The sequence below is a fragment of the Camelus bactrianus genome, chromosome 15 (assembly GCF_048773025.1).
Source record: "Camelus bactrianus isolate YW-2024 breed Bactrian camel chromosome 15, ASM4877302v1, whole genome shotgun sequence".
Lineage (NCBI taxonomy): Eukaryota > Metazoa > Chordata > Mammalia > Artiodactyla > Camelidae > Camelus > Camelus bactrianus.
In genome coordinates, this window is record NC_133553.1 from 32,917,322 (window position 1) to 32,932,979 (window position 15,658).

A 15,658-nucleotide genomic window follows, 5' to 3' on the forward strand; every position below is an offset into this window, starting at 1 on the left:
GCATTTACTTGTTTCCCATTCATTCCAGAATGTAAATTTCCAGGAAGACTGGAAGATAATAACCCTGTTTATAGGAGGCAATGACCTCTGTGATTTCTGTGATGACACGGTAAGTCCCCATGCCCTAACCCCCAAGAGTCCCCCGGGGAAGGGTTTCTACTCGGGGTCACCAGAGCAGTGCAGCTGGGCTGGGACTTGGCTTGCAGTCTGGCACAGATCCCACCTGGGCACAGTACTGGGGGCCCAGCAGCAGCTGACACACAGCTCTGTCCTCAAGGAACTCACACTGCCAGGGCAGGGAGACACAGACAACCCACCATGACTCGATGAGAAAACATCCCGGTGTGTTTCTAGTGCTGCACACAGAAGAGAGGTCTGGGGTCCGAACTGCCATGGAATGTGGGAGGGGGAGCAGGTGGTGTCAGAGGTTTACAGAGAGCAGGAGACTTTCCAACCGGGGCATGAACAGGAGAAGCTTGTCGGGCAGAAAGGGGACCAGCAGAGCAAAGTTTAAGAAGTGGCAGGTCTTGCCGTGGGGGATGACCCTGCCCCCTAGACCCCTCTCAGCCTGCTTTCCTGGCAGCAAAGTCACCAAGTCTGGGGTTTCCAGCTGTGACGTGAAGAGCCCACAGTGGGGCCTAGGGGCGGCCAGGGTGAGGGCGGGTGGGCAGGTGGGACCATGGGTCCCTCCCCTGCTTGCTCTGAAGCTTTGATCTGTTTATTAGAGCAGGGTTCTTGGTTAGATTTTGTTCAGAGGAAGAGTTCCACGGCTTTCAAAAAGTTTAAAAACCATTGCGATCAGGGGAAATCACCATTAAAATGTATCTGTGCTTGGGGAGGGGTTCACAGGGCCCCCTTCCCCTCTTGGTATCTACTTAAGTGATTTGATTGGCTTGTGGGTTCCCAGGCACTTGAGGTACCAAGAGGAAGTGATCAGGCCTTAGGACAAAAAATGTCCAAGCTGCAGGCGATCTTAGAGGTCCTCTGCTCAGCACCCCATTGTAGAGGGACTCAGAGGTGTGCCGTGCTTTAGCTAAGGCCCTCTGTCTAGTTGACATGAAGTGGACCCAGAGCTTTCATAGCTCCATGCAGAGGAAGGGGTCACAGCTTTGACAAGCCTGAGGACCGTGGGGTTGGCATGGAAGCTGGGGCCCCAAAAGACAACCTGTGATCCAGTGTTGCCCTTCTGGTCCTGGTCTGCAGAGGGGTTGGATGACGAATGGTGTCAGAGACATTTCCTCTGCCTCCAGGTTCACTATTCTCCCGAGAACTTCGTAGCCAACATTGGGAAGGCTTTGGACATCCTCCACGCTGAGGTACGAAGGCCGGGCCACAAGGCCTTGGAGCATCTCAACTGTAGGCCTCCTTCCTCTTGGGCTCCAGTCTGAGCTCAGAAGTGGCTCTGGCTTCCTGCTGAGACCTCCCTACCAGGTCCCCTTCACCTGGAGACCACTAACCAAGGTGTCGGTCCTGGTCCCAGCAGCCTGAACACATACATGTCAGTGGGGAGCAGAGGCAGGAGGAGGCAGGGATGAAGGAAGTGGGTGGGGCCACAAGAAAGGCCACAGACCTGATGCCCAGCGGAGAAGCTGCCCCAGACCCAGGTGAGAGGCTGAGCTGCCCAGCCTCGGGCCTCTTGGTTCTGATCTTGCCTTTGCTCAGGTGCCTCGGGCGTTTGTGAACCTGGTAAAGGTGCTGGAGATCATCAACCTGAGGGAGCTGTACCAGGATAAGAATGTCAGCTGCCCGAGGCTGATCCTCCGGTGAGATGGACATTTCTCCATGGGCCCCTTTGCAGAAAGTGACTCTGGTTACTTAGAAGAGCCAAGGGAAGGAGTGTGAGGAGTGCTCAGACCCCTTGTCGAACCTGACAAGGCCTCCTGGATGCGACATCCCAGGGCTTTTGTGACCCCAGTCTAGGCTTCCGCTCCCCTGGAATGCATTTACAACCCAACCGGGCTTCTGTCCCCTGCAGCCCAGGTCACTCTCAGTCCTCCAGGGAGGGATGAGGAAAGCAGGAGGGATGGAGTGAGCCTCTGTGGACCAGGCTCACTGGCTTCTGCTAGGGCCTGCTTCTCAGTGTGTCCAGAGCTCCCCACCATCCCTAGAGACCGAGCTCCAGGACCAAAGGAGCCTCTGGTGTGGGTGCTCCAGGCTGGGCATTCACAAAGGTAGAGCTGTTTTCACCTTCTAGAAGAGAGGGTGGTCAAGTCGGAATCAGCAGGGTCCAGAGGACAGAGTCTTCCCCGGAGCACAGAGTCTTGGCCCTAGAGGCCAATCTCCAGAGCCAAAGATGGCTCCCCTCTAATGCTACATGTGACCCTCAGGGAAAAAATGTCCTTCTAACCCAAGCACAAACCACTCCTTCCTGCAAAGCCTCCTCTGGACCGTTAGTCCAGATCATGGTGGCTATGCACCCCCATCCCCTTCTCCCCTCCCCAGCCCTGGAGCTCTGTACAGGCCCCCACTGTAGCCCTGAGCACATCACACGGTGATGACTCTTGTGCCTCCCCGCCCCACCCGGCCCTGAACTCTGTGTCTGAGTCACCACCAGCGTGGTATAGGGGTCCAGTGGCTGTTTGCTGAATGACTGAATGAATAATTCACAAGGATCAGATTTGCTCTTGGAAATTAAGGGGTATCTGGCTGTTCCCCTGTAGATCCATGCCAGTCGGTCCACACCCCTGGGGGCCTAGATCGTACAGGTCCCCTGGGGAAGGCCTGAGGCGGCAGAGCGCGGAGGGAGCACAGCTCCGGGTGACACGTGCCTGTTAGCGTGGCTGGTGCCAGGCGTGCTGTTTTCAGCTGCTGACTCATCCTCGGCTCCCACTTTCTCCAGTCACCAGGCCACTTGGGGGGTTCATTGTATTCATTCCATTTCAGAGTAGCTCACCCAAAAGTCTCTTGCTGGTGATCACCACAGGGTTTTTAGACAATTAAAGCGGAAGGTTCAGAGTAGGACTTTGTCACATTTGGAATGGCCAAGTCACTGACTGTGGGATTAGGTGGACTCAGGGTCACCTTGTCCTGCTGCTTCTCCAGTGCCCTGCACTCCCTGCCTCTCTGCTGTCCTGTCCCAGTGGCTCTGCTTTCTCTCCTGGTGCTGAGTCTACACTGAGCCATTCACACTCTTAGCACCTCCTGCCCCTGGACCAAAAGACTAGTTTTGCAAGATAGCTCATCAGGGCACAGGTACAGACTGGACAGAAACAGCTTAACTAGGTAACTGGGGATTAACAGATTCAGGCCAGACAGACTTGAGTTCAAGTCCTGACTCCCACGCTCAGCATCCATGGGACTTTGAGAAATTATTTAACTATGCTGAACCTCAGTCTTCTCATCTATAAAATGGGGATAATACAACTTTTGGAATAGCTAAAAGGATTAAACAAGTTAGTACCCATAAAGCTCTCGGCACAGGAAACATCCAGTATGTAAGCCCCATTGTTAATAGTTAAAAGGACACATGCCTTATCTATACTGTGCTGTCCTCAGACAGTCATAAGCTATCTCATCTCCATAAAAATCACTCCTGCAGGTGTCAGAAGACGTAACTATTTCATTTCCATGAGCAAATCCAGGTCTGGGAAATCTGTGTGACAGATTAGCCAGCCCAGGCCCCCATTAACACAGGCTTCTGAAACCTCCGAGTTAAATGTATTCTGATTCCCAATCCAATGTCTCTGGGTCAGGCACTCAGACGGTGGTTCTGATGGTGCGGGGCATCTCTTTGGTTTGGTCCGCAGGAATCTGTGTCCCTGCGTCTTGAAGTTTGATGATAACTCAACAGAACTTGCCGCCCTCATCGAGGCAAACAAGAAGTATCAGGTAAGCCGGGAAAGGGTTCCAGGACTGCACAGGGACTCGGGCGTGACTTCGTCGCTCTGGTTAGGAAATGAGCACACGATGACATTATTTTGACCCTGACTGGGTGTGAGGTTACCACGGGCCAGTTTGCAGATTTAAAGACACCTGCAAGGCAGCAGTTTCAATTTATTTGAATCAAGCCATAGAGCCGAGTCACTGAACACACATCTGCACATCTCACTTCCTGGCCTTACACACACACACAAAGTATTTCCAGTTGTCCATGGAGAGTGAGTATGAGCTTCAGACTCCTGGGTGGGAAATGCTTGCCACCCAAGAGAGTCTGGAGGATTCAGTGAGATAACATGCCTTCCCGCTGCCCCCCACTCCTGCGGGAACAGTGTTATTGGGGCACACAGGGAGAAAGAAAACCAGCAGATGATCTCCAGACAGCCTGTGAATTGCTCCTTTAGGTCTTTCTCCATCAAATCTTTGAGTGGAGCAGCTGACACCCTTGACTCTCTTGAGTTTCCCCCTAAATAATCATCCAGTCCCTCGAGAGAACAATGGTAGCCTTCTAGCCTTTCTAGAGCAGGCTGGAAGCAGCTTCCAGGATGGAGCCAGCCTTCAGGCCCAAGGTCTCCTTGGAGCAGAACCCCTCCCCTACTGCATCTTTCAGGGCAGCCACATCTGCCAGCGGTGGCAGGGCTCAGGGGAGTGAACCTCTGTTTATCACCTTCTGATACCGTCTCCCAGCCCTCTCGGTGACTCCCCAGCTACACTTCCTTCTGCCGTGAGCAGGCACCTTCGTCTCTGGTGAGGAAGTCCATGGTCTTCGCCAGGAGAGGGAAGGCAGCCAAGGTTATGGCCATGAAAGCAAACCTTTTCCAAGTGGGGGTTGGGTGCAAGCAACAAAGGATTATGCAATTCCAGTTAATTTAAGCTGATTTATTATTTAAGCAGAGTATCTGGAAGAGCTAAGGTCATAGGCTGAGCCACCAGAAATTGCAGAATCCTGGAATTCTAGGGACCATGCCATAAGAATCAAAATCAGGCCAAAGAACTCGTCCAGTGGAGACACCATGGACACCACTGTCACTGTCACTGCCGCTTCTAGGAATGAGATGGGTTCTGTGCTGTCCCTCCATTTTTCTATCACTAGCTTCCAAACCAAAGCCTGAGGTGGGAGCATTTACTGGGGGACCCTCGGGATGTGCGCGGGGCGTTGGAAAGGCAGCATCTGTCTTTCTCACCTTCTATAGTGAGAAGCAGGCTGTTCTTCATATAGTGGAGTTTTTCAAACATAGGAAGTGGGTTCCGATGCTGGGCAGCCAAAGAGAAGGAGAGCTATTCACCAACACGGCCTTCACTGACCGCTCTAGATTGGCCAGCTGTTCCCAGGCCTGATCTTGGTCCCTGACCCTGATCTAGTGTCCTGGAGAAGCTCACAGCTCAGCCACATGAGGCCATCGAGCCCTCTCTCTGAGTCCTCTCACTCTCTACCATCCGCGCCCTGGAGATGATCATTGCTGTCAATAGCCACCATGTGCCAGGCTTTCTTGTCACTACTTGTGTCATTTCTCAAGAGGTGCAGGGTTCCACTGTGAGCCATTGTGACTGATCCACGGAGTCACTAGCAGCATTGGGAGGGACTTAAGGGATAGTCCAGGCCTTGGTGAATATCCTCCATTTACAAATGAGTAAATAGTGGTCCAGAGAGGGAAAGCATCTTGCTGGAAGTCACACAGCTAGTTAGTGGTATTGCACCTTCTGCCTGCCTTAAGGCTCGGCCTGTAACTAGAAGACTGCCCCAGGAGGTCAGAAGCGAGGCATCCCCAGCATAGGGGATGACCTGTGGAAAAGAAGGTGTCTTGATGTCATGGTATCTTCTGAAGTGACTGCACTAATGTTCTGGGTGTGGAAGCCTTGACTTCTTCCTCCAGCCTCCTAGCTGGCTCTAAAAGATGGCAACCTGGCAAAGCTGTGAAATGCCAGAGTCTGGCAGAAGTGGGAGCCAGAATTGGGGTAACTGGTCCTCCTGGAACTGAGCCCAGTGGAAGCGATGAGGGTAACAGCTCTGCCACCTCCTAGACAGATCCGAGAGTCTCAAGGAAGTGTGCACGCACAGGAGCGCACATGCTTACAGACACACCCCACACACGAGTGATATAAATAGGCATTAAACATCGTTGTTGGTTCACCTTTGATTTTCTGAACAAATGTCAGACAGAAATGTAAGGATTATCAAAAAAAAGTCACTTAATCAAATCCACACTCCCCTTACCTCCAACCTAGTCTTTAATATGAAGATTTAAAAGAAGATCAAACGGATGGACTTAGGTTTTTCTTCTTTGCCTGCCTAAGTCCAATAGATGCAAAAGCAGCAGAGGTTAGGGGCAAGGGCTGAGATAAAGGCTGATCTGAAAACTGGCTCCTGATCAGTTGAGATTTTGCTGCAGACTGGTCTCACTCAAAGGTCAGACTCTGTTTAATTCTGTGGTGGAGAAAGAGTCCACACAAAGCCGGGGCAGGTGCCGAGAGCCCCCTGACCCTGTCCCCCTTCCTCCTGCAGGAGAGGACTCACGAGCTGGTTGAGAGTGGGCAGTACGACACAAGGGAAGATTTTACAGTGGTCGTGCAGCCATTCTTTGAAAAAGTGGACATGCCGAAGACCCCGGTAAAGCCTCATGGATAAGTGGGTGCCAGGGGTAGTGCCCAGCTGATTCTGACCATCATTTGTGTTACCCAACCTCTCTATAACATGACCCCTCTGTTCTGCCCTGTGACCAGGAGGGGCTGCCTGACAGCTCTTTCTTCGCTCCTGACTGTTTCCACTTCAGTAGCAAGGCTCATGCCCATGCCGCCTCTGCCCTCTGGAACAGCATGGTAAGATGACTGGGAGAGGAAAAACTATTCTCCCTCTGATAAGAAGAAGATCCCAGAAGACTTTCTGGAGACTTCAGGGGCCCATGGCTCAGGCTGTGTGTTCCCCATGCAGCAATGATAATAAACCCCATTTCCTCCGTCCCTCCCTCCCACCTCCCCCCCATCTTCCCATTCTCGCCACCTCTTTCTCACTCTCCATCTTCCTGCTTCTTGGTTTAGCTGGAACCTGTTGGCCAGAAGGCAAGACAGTATAACTTTGAAAGCAAGATAAACATCACATGTCCAGACGAGGTAAAGTGGACAGCACAGCATTGCCGCGATCTGTCTAAAGCCTCTTTCCCAGCCTTTTAAAGTCTCATTAAGGTTTCTCAGTCCCTTTCATCCCAGGTTCCTGTCCTCACCCCCAGCTCTGTTCACCTACCCACCCCCATCCCCAACTCCAGCCCACAGTGCCCTAACTGGCTGGACTGTGAGGGGTGACAGCATGAGAGCTCGCCTGTCTCCCCATGTCGTGGCAAGCCCTGCCACAGGTCTGGACTGCACACAGCTCTTTCCAGCTGGAAAGAGGAATCTGACAGCACTGTCCAGCTCTTGTTTTGAAGACTCGAGGCGGGGTGGACGTGAAGGGCAGGATGGGACAGAAGGGTACCCCATCTCCATGGAGCCACTGCCCCCAGGGCAGGATGGGAAGAGTGAGGAACAGGGATCTGAAATAATATCTACCAGGACGGAGGTGGGGGTCGAGGGTGTCAGAAGCCAGAGCTAAGAAAACAGCATTAATCAGGGAGGCAAAGCAGATCAAGACTGCGGTGTTCACTCACAGATTGTCAGAAAGATTCTTGGATCTTCGCAGCTGCTCCCTCACCTCTGTGAGCCCCTCTGGATTCCCAGAGGTGTCCCAGGCCCAGGACAGAAACCGCTGAGCTGGGGTTTGCCTGGGGCAGGATCTCAAAGTACTGGCTTTTCTGGTCTGGGCAGGAAGGTGCTCAGACTGCAGCAGGGTGGGAGTGGTACAAGGTGGCAAGGGGGCCTAGGAAACAGGGGACATGGGCTTGTAGTAACAGAAAGTGGGGAAGGGAGAGGGTCGAAAAAGAGATGACATGGCCACCTCTGCCAGCGGGAAGGGAGGCAGAGAGCAGAGATGTTCACTCCTGGGAGCCCCTGCCTGGTCTAATCTAGTTGTTCAAGGAGGTTGCAGAGAGGGCCGGGCGTGCCCTGGGAGGGAGCCTGCAGCCGTCAGCCTGGCGGGGAAGGGCTTGGTAATGTGGAAAGTGCTTACCCCCAGGTCAGCTTGAGGGCTGCTGAGCGGGGAGCAAAGAAGGAAACAAGCAGATTTGCTGCAGTGGCTCCCCTCTCCCACCGTCTCACAGGTCTGGCCGTATCTGAGCACCTACAAGAACAGCGTGAAGGTATCTGCTTGTTGCTTCCTTCTGGCTCAGCAGCCAAGGCAGGGGGCAGCCCCCGAGCAGGGACCGGCCCCACAGGCAGGGTGGGAATGTGGGAAGGTGCCCTCGGTGGGCGGCCACAGAGGATTCATACTCTGCTGTAAAGTCCATCCACCTGCACCTTCAGACTCGCCATGGATAACAGCCCAGAGAGGGGGCCAGCCAGTCAGGCAACTCACAGCTTCTCCAAAGACATAAATAAAGAGAGCTGCCCCCTCATAAGGCTGCTGCAGAAGCAGGGGTGGTGGGCGGTGGGCTGGGCTTATTTTGTGGATGCCCTGATTTTCACATTGGAGGGTGGGGGAGGCAGGTTCTGAGCTAGGATAGTGGATCCCAGCCTGCTACTCAGAATCCCCTAGGGAGCCTTCTTCGCATGTCCTGTTAGTGCCCCCCCACCCACCCACCCAGGGTAGGTAAAACTCTCCCAGTGAGTCTGATGCCCAGCAGGCCCCTTTCGGCCCTGAGATTCTGGGGTTCATTCCACGCCCCTAGGACCACGGGAGCTGGCTGATGTGCAGTGACAGAGCCCCTTCTGCCTCGCCGCCCACCTCAGGTAAGCTCCCCGTGGCACACCAGGACCCAGGGCTCTTCCACAAGGACTCAGAGCAGTGAATGCCCTGATGAGACTTTTCTTTTTCTTTTTTTTTTAATTGAAGTACAGTCAGTTACAATGTGTCCATTTCTGGTGTACAGCACAGTGTCCCAGTCATGCATATACATACATACATTTGTTTTCATATTCTTTTTCATTAAAGGTTATTACAAAGTATTGAATATAGTTCCCTGTGCTATACAGAAGAAAACATTTTTAATCTATTTTTATATGTAGTGGCTAATATTTGCAACATAATTAAATGACTTAGTTATGGCGAGTGCTTGCTCCCTGTATGCATGGTTGCCTGAGACCCCTGGGCCCGGTAGTGAAGCCTTACCCAACAGGACCCAAGGCGGCTGGGCTGGGGACTGTTGGCCACCCTCCCAGTTCAGCCTGCTTATGGGAGCACAAGTGGAGGAGCCACCTGAGCACCACTCTCGGAGGCCCAGTCTGGGGTGTGACCTTCCTGAGGCCCAGGAGTGGGGTGTGGGGTGCCTAGGGCGTCCCAAGAAGGAGCCAGCTCTGCAGATGGCCCTCTGGGCCCAGGCTCTGCAATAGGACTGGAAAGATCTCTGGAGTCTTCAGAAGAGCCCTGTGGACAGGGAAAGGCCCAGCATGGCTATTTCTCAGATCCTTGGTGGAAATCCAGAGCCCAGCTCTACCTGAGCCGTGCATCAGGCCCTGTGCCTCAGCTCAGACAGCCCAGCGCCCATCGGGCCGTGCACTCATGTCTCAGCTGGTGTCCCACGTGACCACTGGCACCAAAATAGTGGGATCCCACTGTGCCCTACCGGCCACCCCTCCATCTCTCCTTTCCTCCCTTCCCCACTCCCCTCCTCACCTCCCCTTCTCCCCCACTCTCAGCATGGCTCCCTTCCCATAGGTCCAGGATCGTTTATTGGGTCTCTTATGGGAAGAGTGTTTCCATCTAACCTCTCCCAGCCTGGCACCATAAAGGCTGAGTCCTCCATGGCCCAAACACATGCAGGTCGTGTTTCTGATCTCACTTAAAGCCAGAATCACCAGGCTCTGACTGCAGCTTCCTTCCCACGGACTCAAGTGTTTCCACTTGTCTTTGCAGTGCATGCCCTGAGACCAGCAGACATCCAAGTCGTGGCTGCTCTGGGAGATTCTCTGACCGTAAGGACTCTCGAGCCCCATGTGGGGTGGGGGTGGCTGTGTCAGTTCCAGGTCCCCATCCTCCTAACCCTGGGCCTGCACTTTTTACCTCGCATTCCCTGGCCCCTCTGTCCTGCTTCTGACAGTCTGAGAGCATGGCAAAGGTTTGATCTTGCAGCTACTTTTCTCAGTCTAGTGTGCAAGGGGGAACCTTTTCAGGTGCAAACTGAATTGCCTCAGTGGAGGTTTTGAACACTTAACGCCACCTTTTTAACAATTGCAAAATTTTGTCATTTGACTCAAAAAACCTTCCAAAGCTACCTGTGTCAGCGCTCTTTTCCCTTTGGATTATACTTGATGAGCAGCTCCAGCCCTCATATCTGTTTCCTCTTGGCATCTGTACCCAAAGCAGCAAAGACACCATAGTTGTGGCAAAAGCTCTGCTCTTAAGTTCTGAGAAATGCGGCTGTTTTCCATCCCAGAGCACCACTTCCCGGCAATGCTTGTGAGGCCATAAGATGGCCTCACAGAATGTCCCAGAGGGAAAGAGGAGAAGTGGGAAGCGTATGAGAAATCTGTCCACTGCAGGTGCTTCCTCCACATGTACAGAGAACTCGGGAGCAGAATGATGCTAGTGATGGTGTAACAGTGTCTCACATTTGTAAAGCACTTTAGAGGTCTCAAAACTGTTTTTACAACTCTGATCCAATTTGATCATCAAAACAACCCTGTGCAGTAAGCAGGGCATGACTTCAGTTCTGTAAGGAGGCAGGTGAGCATCCGGGAAGGGTCACAGCTGGGAGGGAGCACCACAGAACGCAAGCCTGGATGTCCTGAGTTCCAAAGTGGCAAGTTCTGGTCACACCATGATGCATGCGTCAGGGACATCTTCCAAAGCCTTGCACGCACACAGCCTCCCTTTGCTCTAACTTGCTGATTTTCCTGTGGATTTTGATGTTTTCAAAGGCTGGCAATGGAATTGGCTCCAAACCAGATGACCTTTCTGATGTCACCACTCAGTATCGAGGGCTGTCATTTAGGTAATGTTAACCCATGACCCCCTCCCATCCCCTGCTCACCCCCAGAGCGTGGGTGGGGGATTGTCTCCTGTAAATGCGTAAATACCGAAGAGCAAGGACCCGGTCTGGAAGAGGCTTTCAGAAGGAAAACTTATATATTTGTGCAAAATGTAAATGTTTGGTGATTTTACTGTCAATAATCCTTTTCTTTTAATTGTGCAGAAAAAGCAAACCGGGGTTCTTAGATTCCTGGGTCAACAAATCCAACATGAAATGCACCTGAAAAGCACCAGATCTCTGGGTCTTCACCTGCCCGTTTTGCATGTATATGTGCTCGTGTGGATGCTCCCTCGTCTGTTTCATGTCTGTCTGTATTTATTCATGTTGTTCTGTAGTCACACCTCTGCCTTTATGTATATGCACACATCCGTACAGAAAACTCCAAAACGCAGCACACACTGCAGGTGGAAATAACCAAGACAAAAATCACAGCCAACAGGCGTTGCTGAGCCCCTCCCATTTGCCTGCGTGATTGAGGCGGGTGGGTGAGGGGGATACATGGGAAGCACAGGCAAATTCTTAGGCTCACTTGACAAGTGTTATTTAAAACTTAAAGATGCCTGAGCGCTACAGGAATATAGACAAGAGAATAACTAATCCTGCCAGCTGGGGCAGGAAGGCTTCCCAGAGAAGGTGGTACCCAGTGATGCGGTGACAGACTAGCAGTTAGGTAGGGGAGAAAAGACATTCTGCACAGGAAGTAGGAAAGCTGAAGCTGTGTCAGGAGAGCAGTTGGATGTGGGTTTTCTTAAGTTTCTTTCTTTCTTAATATAGTTCATGTTTATGTCCGCGTCACAGTAATTGGCGATTAGCTCAGAATTCAAAAGCACTAGAACACCGGCCACCACAAGAGGGCAGAGCGCTAATGAGCAGTGGGGCCACCTCCCTTTCCTGCAGGGTGAATTCAAATGAAATATTTCTCCCAGGAAAGTGAGAGCGAACGGGGTGGGCGCAATGAGGGCTGTGACAGTTCCTGGCCAGCCCTGAGGACGGTCCCAGAGAGTTTTCCCAGGGCAGGAGAAGAGGGGTCCTCACTCAGCAGTAGTCACCCACAGGGAGGATCTGGGTGTGGGTAGCGTGAGGGCATCGTCACCCTGCTGAGGGCTGAGGTGAAGGCCTCCCAGCTCCCGAGGACCCCAGGTTCCCACACACCCCCAGGCAGGTCCAGGTGGGTGGTCTCTAACCCACAGCCGAGGAGCAAAATTGAGTATTGCCTCCTGACCACTCTGCCCTAGCTGTTACTGAGGCTGCAGGAGAAAGGACTGCTTATTACAATCCAAAAAGCATGAAGTTGGGCAGGTGGAGGGAGGTATAGCTCAGTGGAGTGCGTGTTTAGCGTGCACAAGGTCCTAGGTTCAATCCCCAGTCCTCTGTCAAATAAATAGATAAATAAACCTAATCTATCCCCACCAGAAAAACAACAACAAAAAAAAGCATGAGGTTGTGGCAGTTTTACTTAGTCTGAGCTAAAGAAGGCTTAGTCTGGCCTCACATCATAGCAGGGGAAGCAGACAAACCAGCCAGCAGACGCCAAATAATCCATGCCTGGCAGTGCAGTCAGGGGAATTGGGGTGATCTGCCCGGTCTCACAAACAGTTCAACTGGGTGGATTCCTGGGATTCAGACACAAACAGGCCATCTTCTGCTACATGTTTCTCTCTGCAGTAGCGGGGAGACTCAGCTATGGCTCTGTTTCTTCCTACAAGTGAGGTCCAGTTCCAAGGCCTCATGTATTCAATGGCTGCTGTCCCTCTAAACACTTTATTCTAAATGTTTCAGATACCTGCCCAAGATCATGTGTGTTAGAAACAGCTCTTGGTCAGAGTCTGAGAGATAGCTGGACACTTGACAAAATGTATAGACTAGCGTTTCCCCAACTGTGTTCCGTGAAACACTAGCCCCGGTTTCTATATTTTGAGGGAACCATTTCCTACTATAGCCTTCCCCTGGGGAATTGATATGCACATTGGCATATTAAAGTCTTTGAGAAGCCCTGAGATGAAGAAATCTGTTTAAACTGTTTCTGTTTAAGCCAATGTTTCCCTTAATTCCAGAACTCTTTCTTTGTTCGTGATACCTATTATCGCCCCCTGGGATGTGTCCATGTAGTAGACTGATCTGAGAAAAAGCAATTTTCTGAAGCCATTAAAGCTTCTGGGTAGGAAATATGAGGCAATTCATGATTCTAGGTAAATTAAGAACTCAATTTGAGCCTCTTTCTCCAAGGAAACAAAGTGAAGAGAGTGGACTGCATGCAGTCAGACTAGAGAGAATTCTCGGTAGGAGGGTGGCTGTGAGCAGGATCTGCAGGAAGGGGTTTGGCTGTGAATATTTCCAAAGCCTCCTGACCTGTGAGAATCACGTAGCTGTGAAAGGCCCCAGCTCTGGCTAGCTTAACAGTGTGGCAGAGGTCTTTAGAGAATTGCCTTTCCTTCAGTTGAAATGTTTGCTTAATTGGCATCGTTCAAAGGACCAAAATAAAATTTACTTATCAAAAAACGCATTTCTTTGTCTTTTTAATTAGGAGTTCAGTCTGGTGTTACTGAAACTCCTCTTCCAACAAATATTACTGAGCATCTATTCTGCCTTCCTCTGCACTCTGTGGGTGACTAGCAGTGAATAGGCCCAGCCTTTGAGCTTATGGTAGAATACAAATTACATTAATCTGAAGGGGCGCATGTAAACTAGATGCTTCATATGTGTCTGTTTTTTTTCACGTTTCACATAGTTCTGATCAAAATGAGGGCTTAAATATTTTTGTTTCTCCGTGCTTATTTGTATAATTCCTTCTTTTCTCCTGAAAACGGGCTCAGCGAAATTTCTGTACCCATTGGTTTTGATCAGCTGCCATACTTGTTTTAGAACAAAGAGTTTTAGACAAGAAGTTACAGTCGAATGTACTTGCTACGTGTGTGTGTTTACGTATGTCTCTGCTTATATGTTTGCTGAAGGAGAAAAGAAGGCAGAGTTAGAACACAGTGACTGGAGGAGGTATATGGATTTATAATTTCCTGCCAAGTGTAAAGTGTTCTGATTAAGTACTTTTAGTCCAAAGAAAGAAGGATCAGGAAGCAGCTAAAATAGCAGCTTTATGCAGAGTTCGGAAAGAATTGGAAGATTGAAAAAAAATGCTCAAACAGAGGCCAAGTTAGGCTTGGACGTCAGACGGGAGGTGGGAGAAAGATACCTGAGTGAGGTGGAAGGGCAGGGGTCACCCAGCTTCTTTTCTCTCCACCGCCTGGAGCTCTTGAACCTTGGATTTAAGCCCTTGACCACCCTGGTATGAACTAGTCAAGTTCATTCCAGGTATTCCCTTGAATGAAGAACAGCCGTGACTTTGATTCATGGCCTATCTTTTGGACGTCTATCCTGGTGGGCTGAATGCTAACGCTGTATTCTCAAAATGTCTTGGCCTGGAAAAATATGGTGGAATTGAGGAGGGAGGCGCAGAAGAAAAATAACAATAAATAGAGTACATTGGACTTTGTTAAAATAGAAATACTGCTCTCCTTGCCTCCCACGTGTATTCAATTTAAATGCATGAAAGGAAGTGAAACTTTGGGTGTGTCTTGAGGTTACTTTGAAGGCCATTAAACTATATTAGATGAGATGAAATTAGACTGGGCCTTGGAAGGCAATGAGGGGCCATCCCCTGGACCTTCCAGCAGAATGTACCTGACGACTGGGCAGGGAAGAGCCTGTCCATTTTCTCAAGGTTTCCAGCTCAGGCTGGTTTTTAGTTACCATTGTGGTTTTTAGTCTCTTTTAGAAAGTTGGTTAACCCCGGTGTGCCTCTGCTTCCTACTCTATAAAACGGAGCTAGTAACATCTATGTCATAGGCTTGTTTGGAGATGTGAGATAACTAATGTAGAGCGTCTGGTTGGTGGCGGGGTGCACAGTATATACTCAGCCAAGCGCTCTTCCTCCTGATTTGCTGAAGAAAAGAAACAGTTCTCTTTTGCCTTCAAATCTTCAATTTGGGAGAACCAACCCCTTGGGAAATTTACATTCTCTCCAAATCCCTCAAACACAGAGAGGTGGATCTGCCACATCTGACAGGTGCTGATGGTGCGGGCATTAGGAAAGGTGGGGCACTCTTTTATGAAACCTATGTATTGATTCAATCTCTCTCACTGGCTTCCTCACCCTCTACAGTTCAGGAGGGGACAGCTACCTGGAGAAGGTGACCACCTTACCGAGTAAGTAACCACCAGGGGCTGGAGTCTGTCCACTGAGTCCATCTGACCCCCAGGCTTCCTAAAAGCACCTCCCAGCTAAGAAAGGGGGCAATGACATCCACCTTACAGACTGCCACTGAGATGGGAGGAGAGGTCTGTGCACAGGGGGCTGAAAGGGTAAAATAAATACTGTATTTGGAACCTGAAGACCTGGGTTCAAGCCCTGGCCCTTCTCTGTGCTGGCCAGGTGCCCTGGGGCAGGTAACCAAACATTCTGAGTCTCAGATTTCTTCAACTGTCCCAGAAGGTGCAGAGACAATCAAAGGAGACAGTGAGCATTTGCTGAACTGTGAATTGTAGAGGAAAAAAGAAAGAAAGAAAAACTGAGCGGCCCTTGCTGCCTTGGCCCAGTGTGTCATCAAATCATTTTCTCGTTTGTTTTTTAAATGGGCTTGCCCCCTTCTTTTTTTTTTAATTTTTTTTTTTTAGAGGGGAAGTAATTAGGTTTATTTATTTATTTTTAACAGAGGTACTGGGAATTGAACCCA

At 50.7% G+C, this 15,658-nt stretch overlaps 1 protein-coding gene across 2 annotated transcripts in view; it reads left to right on the top strand.

Annotated features, from left to right (window-relative positions):
- Positions 1-15,658, top strand: part of PLB1 (phospholipase B1) — a 120,547-nt gene that overhangs the window by 68,062 nt on the left and 36,827 nt on the right. For both annotated transcript variants that reach the window (XM_045511774.2, XM_010948454.3), the window contains exons 24-35: positions 29-109; positions 1,251-1,316; positions 1,663-1,763; positions 3,747-3,828; positions 6,380-6,484; positions 6,598-6,693; positions 6,913-6,984; positions 8,064-8,102; positions 8,631-8,691; positions 9,815-9,873; positions 10,819-10,892; positions 15,088-15,131. In XM_045511774.2, coding sequence (XP_045367730.2) covers positions 29-109; positions 1,251-1,316; positions 1,663-1,763; positions 3,747-3,828; positions 6,380-6,484; positions 6,598-6,693; positions 6,913-6,984; positions 8,064-8,102; positions 8,631-8,691; positions 9,815-9,873; positions 10,819-10,892; positions 15,088-15,131 — 880 coding nt within the window. The remainder of the gene's footprint in view (positions 1-28; positions 110-1,250; positions 1,317-1,662; positions 1,764-3,746; positions 3,829-6,379; positions 6,485-6,597; positions 6,694-6,912; positions 6,985-8,063; positions 8,103-8,630; positions 8,692-9,814; positions 9,874-10,818; positions 10,893-15,087; positions 15,132-15,658) is intronic.